This window comes from Solanum stenotomum, unplaced genomic scaffold (genome assembly GCF_019186545.1).
Source record: "Solanum stenotomum isolate F172 unplaced genomic scaffold, ASM1918654v1 scaffold13665, whole genome shotgun sequence".
Classification (NCBI taxonomy): domain Eukaryota; kingdom Viridiplantae; phylum Streptophyta; class Magnoliopsida; order Solanales; family Solanaceae; genus Solanum; species Solanum stenotomum.
In genome coordinates, this window is record NW_026022652.1 from 1 (window position 1) to 8,539 (window position 8,539).

General features: G+C 33.8%; 2 protein-coding genes across 2 annotated transcripts; both read left to right on the top strand.

The window, feature by feature from the left end:
- The first annotated feature begins 1,482 nt into the window (after window positions 1-1,482).
- LOC125850086 (cytochrome P450 CYP72A219-like) lies at window positions 1,483-5,436 on the top strand. Its single transcript, XM_049529993.1, has 5 exons — window positions 1,483-1,872; window positions 2,570-2,787; window positions 3,398-3,642; window positions 3,756-4,140; window positions 4,821-5,436. The coding sequence occupies exons 1-5, from the start codon at window positions 1,587-1,589 to the stop codon at window positions 5,244-5,246; spliced, it is 1,560 nt and encodes a 519-aa protein (XP_049385950.1). The 5' UTR covers window positions 1,483-1,586; the 3' UTR covers window positions 5,247-5,436.
- A 685-nt stretch (window positions 5,437-6,121) lies between these two features.
- On the top strand, window positions 6,122-8,108 carry LOC125850087 (cytochrome P450 CYP72A219-like). Its single transcript, XM_049529994.1, has 2 exons — window positions 6,122-6,468; window positions 7,686-8,108. Exons 1-2 carry the CDS (start codon window positions 6,183-6,185, stop codon window positions 7,973-7,975), a joined length of 576 nt encoding a protein of 191 aa, XP_049385951.1. The 5' UTR covers window positions 6,122-6,182; the 3' UTR covers window positions 7,976-8,108.
- The last annotated feature ends 431 nt before the right edge of the window (window positions 8,109-8,539 follow it).

The window sequence follows — 8,539 nt, forward strand, 5'->3', positions numbered from 1 at the left end:
ATTGAGGACTCACACTTATTAAATAGGAGGATGAAGGGTAATGTTGTCAAAGACACAATAATTTGGTAGGGTAATGTTGTCAAAGACACAATAATTTGATAGTATTGAGGACTCACACTTATTAAATAGGAGGAAGTATATGAAGTATGATGATGATATATAGTAAGTTGGTAGTCCAGGGGAAGCACGACTTATATAGTATGATAGAATCTCTTTTAAGGAAGGAAATGACGGGAATACCCTTGGTAGTCCAAGGGAACCACCACTTATATAGTATGATGAAAAAAAAAAAATATATATATATATATAGTATGAAGTATGATGATGATATATAGTAAGTTGGTAGTCCAAGGGAATCACCACTTATATATATGAAGTATGATGATGATATATAGTAAGTAAAAAAATAAATAAAACATAGATAGAAGTAGAATAGAAAATATAATATAATAGAAAGAAATAGAAAGTAGAAATAGAAAATATTATATAAAAGAAAGAAATATTAATTAGCTCCACGTGATAATTTTTGATTAGTTTGGTAGTAGTTGAGGAACTACCACTTCTATAGTATGATATAAAATATAGAAGCAAGGCGGCGGAGAACATCTCAACTTGGAGGCAAAGGAAAATACTATTAACTTGGGGAGAAAGGAAATATCAACTTGGTGAGCAGGTTGATTACGCAAATGTTGATGCAATTAGTAATTTTTGGCATCTAAATTATTTAATACGACATAATAGTTGATGTCAATAATGGGTTTAAAGTTATTTTAAAATATCCAATAACACTTTGTCGTTCAAATTTTTTTATCGTTGTTCTAGATTAATGAAAATATCTTTTCTTTTAAATTGTATGCTTCTAGTCTCTAGTTACTTATACTTTTGGATATATAATATAATAAAATAAAATCAGATCCACTCATGTACATCATTTTAATTTTTTCTTGCTATAATTGNTTAATATATAGTAATATAAAATATAGAAGCAAGGCGGCGGAGAACATCTCAACTTGGAGGCAAAGGAAAATACTATTAACTTGGGGAGAAAGGAAATATCAACTTGGTGAGCAGGTTGATTACGCAAATGTTGATGCAATTAGTAATTTTTGGCATCTAAATTATTTAATACGACATGATAGTTGATGTCAATAATGGGTTTAAAGTTATTTTAAAATATCCAATAATACTTTGTCGTTCAAATTTTTTTATCGTTGTTCTAGATTAATGAAAATATATTTTCTTTTAAATTGTATGCTTCTAGTCTCTAGTTACTTATACTTTTGGATATATAATATAATAAAATAAAATCAGATCCACTCATGTACATCATTTTAATTTTTTCTTGCTATAATTGTACAAAGCAGATATATAATAAAATAAAATAAAATCAGATCCACTCATGTACATCATTTTAAAATTTTCTTCTATTATTGTACAACTTGCGTACTCGAACAGAGACCCTTAGACAATTTTGCGTTTTGTTCGTCACTCATGACGACATCGTTTTTGTAGTTCACATGAACATGCTAGGTGTTTTTAAGTGCAAGAAACTATAGTAATACTTATTTTTTACTCAGAAAAAAAAAATGGAAAAAATTGAAATGATAGTAACAATATGTTGTTGTGCCATAGCAATTACTTTGTTTGTGTGTCTATGGAAAGTACTGAATTGGGTTTGGTTTAATCCAAAGAAGTTGGAGAATTTGTTGAGGAAACAAGGGCTAAATGGGAATTCATACAGATTATTGTATGGGGACATGAAAGATCTTAGTGGGATGATTAAAGAAGCTAATTCAAAGCCTATGAATATGTTTGATCATGATTTAGCACCAAGAATGGTGCCTTTCTTTCTTGAAACCATCAAGAAATATGGTAAGTTTTCACTCAAAAAGTTTATTCATTTGTACAATTGAGTCAGAAATTGAAATTTATGAGTTTTGAACTTGGCATGTATCCATAGCCATTTTTTAGTCATTGAGTAACTCATAAAGTTGATGTCATGTAATCAGGAAATCACGAGTTGGTTCAAGTCGTAGAACCAACAACCTCATGTAGACATATAGGATAAAGGTGTTTACAATAGACCATTGTAAACGCTTTCCGTAGAAATGTAGGGTAACATTGCTTACAATAAACTCTTGTAGTCAATCCGTTTCTTTCCACACCTGTGCATAGCAGGAGCTTTAGTGGATCGGGTACCTTATACTAACTACTAATTAGTGATATAAGTAGTAGATTAAATTCATGAATTTGATATCCATTCACAAATCCCTCATTCATTTCCACAGACGGAGTTAGGATTTGAAGTTTAAGCTTTTTGAACTTGAAGTTGTACCCATAGTTCTCTTTAGTTACTATTTACTGAACTTCCTAATACAAATAAGCAGTTTATCTAGAAGCTCCTTGGAGTATGTAGTTTGTTTCAACTTTTTTCGAATGAGCCTGTTCTCCTGGTTTGTTTATCTTCTAAAGATCACTCTGTTCATTTCGTTCTCTTCGATTGTATAGATGTTTTGTTTTGAAATTTGTACTAGTTGTAGTTAATCATGAGACATATACATGTTTGCAGGCAAAAAAAGTTTTATATGGATGGGTCCAAGACCACAAATACTAATCATGGATCCTGAGCTTATAAAGGAAGTATTCTCGAAAACCTATGTGTATCAAAAGCCTCATGGAAATCCATTAGGCACCTTATTTGTACAAGGAGTAGTAAGCTATGAGAAAGACAAATGGGCTAAACATAGAAAAATCATCAATCCCGCGTTCCATCTAGAGAAGTTAAAGGTTTGTCATTCAAATTCGCGATTGGTCAACCAGAAACTATTATGTTGGGCAATTCTTACTCTGTGTGCTCTTGCTTTTATCTCCTTTGATTTGCCTTCCTTATCGTTCAATCTAAACTTTTATGTCATATGACTATTTCAAGTAATATGATATCTGCTGCTTGACTTGATGTAGACAATAGTGGTTCTATAGGGACGAATATCGCCTGTATCATGATTCAATGTTCTAGATTGTTCTTCCACCAATCGATAATATGTTCACTCTTACTTCTTTATGTTTTCAATTTGGTCTTGTATGTTCGACATAGGACTATATCGAGTGATTTCTGCTATCTTAGCTTTAGTTTGACAATCAGAGAGTGAATTTTATGGTTCAAAGAAGTTGAATCTTGTCTGGATCATCATTTATCAGGACTCTCTTTGCGTAAGTTCCTTGGCTCGGACAGAGTACATATTTAGTCCATGTTGTATTCCTACATCCAGAGAGGACTATGTTCAGTGGAGTAATTTCTTAGATATATTTACTAGATGGTGATTGAATATGTGTTCCTAATTATGTTCAAGTGTTAGTGTTATTGACATTTTCCCTCGTTCACCATTTTCTCGAACAGCATATGCTTCCAGCTTTTTACTTGAGCTGTAGTGAGATGCTGAGCAAATGGGAAGACGCTGTTCAAGTTGAAGGCTCTCATGAGATAGATGTATGGCCGCACCTGCAGCAATTGACTTGTGATGTGATCTCTCGGACAGCTTTTGGCAGTAGTTATGAAGAAGGTAGAAAGATTTTTGAACTTCAACAGGAACAAGCTCAGCATTTTCTCGAAGTTATACGCTCAGTTTATATCCCAGGATGGAGGTAACTTAATTCTCCTAAGAATTTGGAAAATGTAGCTATTGGAAATGCAAATTGATTAGTTCTAATTTTTGTGAATGCATTTTGGTTTTGTGTTTCATAAAACAATTTCAAAGATTTTTGCCAACAAAGAGGAACAGAAGAATGAAGGAAATAAAAAAGGATGTTCGGTCCTCAATTAGAGGTATTATCGATAAAAGATTGAAGGCAATGGAAGCTGGGAACGCCGATAATGAGGATCTATTGGGCATATTGCTGGAATCAAATTTTAAAGAAATTGAACTGCACGGAAACAAGGACTTTGGAATGAGCATCGAAGAAGTCATTGAAGAATGCAAGCTATTCTATTTTGCTGGCGCAGAAACTACATCAGTGTGGATTCTGTGGACTCTGGTGTTGTTGAGCAGATATCCAGATTGGCAGGCACGGGCCAGAGAAGAAGTCTTGCAAGTGTTTGGGAGTCGGAAACCAGATTTTGATGGATTAAATCATCTAAAAGTTGTAAGTATTCTAGTTTCGTTGGTTCAATATATGTGGCATGAGTATATTTACTTTCATTGTATTGTATTGTACTGCTTGAGTGCTTGAATTTTAAAAGACTAGAGCTTTGATACTAGAATAGAAGAAACCAATTTTCATGGTTTCCTTAGGAAGGACGGGAGGACTCTTCTACAAGCACGTGTAAATTTCGTTTGATTATCGATTGGGTGAGACTTGAATATAGGATATCTGCTTGCTTTGACATCACGTTGAATTGTGTGACCATCTCATCTAAGGCTTTAAGCTATTAGAGAATTGTGTCTTCTATAGTGGGGATAATCTCATTTCTGGAACATCTCTTTATGTTGGTTACAAGCAAGAGTAATATTACTCCACTCATAGGAATTAGTTTACCCACTAATAATAAAGGGAGTCAACAACGAATCCCCATAACTTCGGGATAAGGGGTGCCTCCTCACAAAGGAGGTCGAAACTAGCAATAACTAGGTCCGTGCAACTGTTTACAAGTACTTAGGTCCTGGCAAAGTCGTAAGACCATGTGTGGGGGCTAATGTCTGCTTAGTGCCAGAAGGTAAACTAAGTTGGTGACCTGATGATACGGGAGCCAGCAACTTAAATAACTTTTTACAGGTCTCCGTCATGCTTTGATATAACTGATGGAGGAGCATTTCCTTTTGCAGGTAACGATGATCTTAAACGAGTCATTAAGGCTATATTCCCCGATAACAGTACTTTCACGACGAATTTATGAAGACATTACGCTAGGAGAAGTATCTCTACCAACTGGTGTGCTAGTCACATTGCCAATGATATTATTGCATCATGATAAAGATATATGGGGTGAAGATGCAAACAAGTTCAATCCAGATAGATTTAGAGAAGGAATATCAAGTGCAACAAAGGGTCAAGTTACATATTTTCCATTTGCTTGGGGTCCAAGAATGTGCATTGGACAAAATTTTGCCATGTTAGAGGCAAAGATGACTTTGTGTATGATCCTACAAAGCTTCTCTTTTGAATTGTCTCCATCCTACACCCATTCTCCTCAGTCCTCGGTAACCACTCAGCCTCAGTATGGTGCTCCACTTATTTTCCACAAACTATAATTTCATATTTTGTGAAGAGTTTATTGAGACTCGATTCAGGGGTGGAGTTACAATATTAAATATGGGTTCAGAAACAGTGTCTCTACCTTATTAAGATAGGAGATTATATGGTGTACTCTCCACTCTCCCCTGACCCTCATATTGGGTATGTTGTTCGGACAAACTTAGAAGTTCTGTTTAAATCTTGCATTTGTTTGAGGAAATCCATTAAATATTCTACACATGGGAACCCGTGCTAGCACGGGCTTAATAAATGTTCTCTCAATTTCAATTTATGTGATATAGTTGAAATTTGGAGAAGGTTCTTAAATATTTTAGGTTGTCTACATTATTATGTTTACTGTTACACGTATTGAATAGTTTTTAAAATATTCACTGAACGATTTTTTCAATTATTAATTATTTTTGAAAATAATAAGAAAATGCACCCTTCCAAGACACAAATCATTTTTGACTTTGTCGATTTCTCTTGCCTTTTCAGAAAATAAAATAGAGAATATTTTCCATGCATAGTGGAAAATCAAACCTAAATAACTTAGATTCTCACATTAATAAACTGAAAATCAAATTGAATAAATAAAACTCTATGTCAACCTCTAAAAATAATAGATGAGAAAAAAAAAGTAAATGATTTTATTGATTGATTTTTTAGACCTACTTATTATGCTTTTCTATTATTTCAAGAAAGCAAGACGTTTGAACGTAGACATGTGTTACATGCGATGATTTTTTCAGTGGCTGGCTAAGTGTATGACTGTTATACATTGCTGGGATGTGTGGAGGGTGGGGATTCAATCTGTGTTTTTTAGGATTATAATTACAAAAAAGTCCTCAGATATTTGCCTTTGCTCATCAATGTCTTAATTTCCCACAAACATGGTAGATATAAATATATAGTAGTAATTTATATGCACACATAAATTTAATTCAAACAAAATGGACAAAATTCAAATATTAGTAACAATATGTTGTTGTGTCATAGCAGTTGCTCTGTTTGTGTGTCTATGGAAAGTACTAAATTGGGTTTGGTTCAGACCAAAGAAGTTGGAGAAATTGTTGAGGAAACAAGGGCTAAAAGGGAATTCATACAGAATATTGTATGGTGATATGAAAGATTTTTCTGGGATGATTAAAGAAGCTAATTCAAAGCCTATGAATATTTCTAATGATGATTTATCCCCAAGATTGGTGCCTTTCTTTCTTGAAATCATCAAAAAATATGGTAAGTTTTCGAACTCTAATAACGGGTAAAGTTGTTGACATGTGATTAGGAAGTTGTAGATTCGAGTTATGGAAACAGTCTCTTGCAGAAATGTAGGAGCTTAGTACAAATCCATAGCTAATACTGTAGCTCCGCAATCATCAAGTAACTTAGATAAGGAGTTTAATTATACGTATTCTGGAATTACAAGCAAATTTCCTGGTAAATATTAGTAACTGATGATAGAAAACTAAAAATAAAGTAGGGATGGCCAAAATCAAACGCAACTCGTCCAATTCGTTTAAGTTGACCCGCTCATTCATGAGTTCAATCTAACCAATTTCAACCTGCTAAAAGTTTGGGTTGATATGTAACCGAAGTGGTCTCACGGGAAATCTTGTCAAAAAAATTTAAAATGCTTTTTTTTCAATTTGATAGTATTATATAGCCATAAATCATAATAAAGAAAAAATAATAATTTTATTAGGTGCTAAAATATTTTAAAAGATAGAGTAAAACAATTAAAGTTAGTAAAAATTGGGTTTTATTGGGTCTTAACCCTTTATATGACCCATTATCTAATCCATTTTAACCCAAGCAAATTTGGATTGGGTTGGTCTTCACCCGATTGTTGTCTTTTAAGACAAACTCATTATGATCCATCCAAATTTGACCCAACTCGCCCAATTGCCACCACTGAAATAAGGTAACTGATTTGTTATTATAAAATTAAAATGCACCAACTTTTACACTTTGAATTTTATATTGAATTGGTAGGTGTTTGTACATGAATCAATAAGGTGAGTTTTGTTTTGGTGGAATCAATTCAATAAAAGAAAAGAAGAAATTCGAATCAGTTGATTTAATAGTTGTGTCTGTTGATATCCACATACTCAGTGTAGAGGGTACAATGTAAGCAAATACCTTTGCAGGCTAGAGAGGTTGTGTCCGATAGACCCTCAGCTCAGAAGAGAAGATATTTGAAGCATGATCGCAACACCTGTTGATTGTGTGTGTATATAACTTAAATCCATTCACAAATCCCTCATTCATTTCCTATATTGAAATCACCTTTTCTGGTAGGAAACTTTTGCTTGTTGTCTGTAGTGTGTTTTGACTTTCTTCGAATTCGATGAAGTTGTAATGAACCTGTTCTCCTGATTTGTTCATGTTCTAAAGATCTCTCTGTTCATTTCGTTCTCTTCGGTTGAATAAATGAGACATATATATGTTTGCAGGGAAAAAGTCTTTTATATGGATGGGTCCAAGACCACAAGTATTTATCATGGACCCTGAGCTTATAAAGGAAGTATTCTCCAAAATCTCTGTGTATCAAAAGCCTGGTACAAATCCATTAAGCGCCTTATTGGTTCGAGGGCTAACAACCTATGAGGAAGACAAATGGGCCAAACATAGAAAAATCATCAATCCCGCATTCCATCTAGAGAAGTTAAAGGTTTGTTATTCAACTCACGATTGGTCAACCAAAAACTATTATGTTGGGCAATGCTTAATTAACGATGGATGAAATGTGTGCTCTTGCTGGCTAAGTCTTTCTATCTCCTCTGATTTGCGTTCCTTATCGTTCAATCTAAACGTTTATGTCATATGACTATTTCGAGTAATATCTGCTATCTGACTTGAAGTAGACAACTATATGGTTCTATCTGCGCTGTATTCCACATTATGACTATATTGAGTGATTTCTGCTGCCTAGCTTTAGTTAGACAATCAGAGAATGATTTTATGGTTCAAAAAAGTCTAATCATATCTGAATCATCATTTATCAGGACTCTCTTTGCGTAAGTTCCTTGGCTTGGACAGGGCATTTAGTCCATATTGCTCTTTTATGCATTCAGAGAGGACTATGCTCGGTGGAATAATTTCTTAGATGTATTTACGACCAAATGGATCTGTTTATTCCTGAACTTGTTTCACCTTAATTGTTATATGAACGATCTTTCTTTTCATGTAACCAGCAACTTGTACTAGATGGTGATGCATCGATATATATATTTTCCTAATTCTGTTCAAGTGTTAGTGTCATTGACGTTTTTCTTCGTTCAGCATATGCTTCCAGCTTTTTACTTGA

Excerpts from the sequence above, each read along its gene's own strand:
- LOC125850086 (XM_049529993.1), top strand. The coding sequence starts at position 1,587 with ATGGAAAAAATTGAAATGATAGTAACAATATGTTGTTGTGCCATAGCA. Across the intron at positions 2,788-3,397 it reads TCCATCTAGAGAAGTTAAAG|CATATGCTTCCAGCTTTTTA; the intron begins GTTTGTCATTCA and ends TTTCTCGAACAG. Across the intron at positions 4,141-4,820 it reads GATTAAATCATCTAAAAGTT|GTAACGATGATCTTAAACGA; the intron begins GTAAGTATTCTA and ends TTCCTTTTGCAG.
- LOC125850087 (XM_049529994.1), top strand. The coding sequence starts at position 6,183 with ATGGACAAAATTCAAATATTAGTAACAATATGTTGTTGTGTCATAGCA. Across the intron at positions 6,469-7,685 it reads TGAAATCATCAAAAAATATG|GGAAAAAGTCTTTTATATGG; the intron begins GTAAGTTTTCGA and ends ATATGTTTGCAG.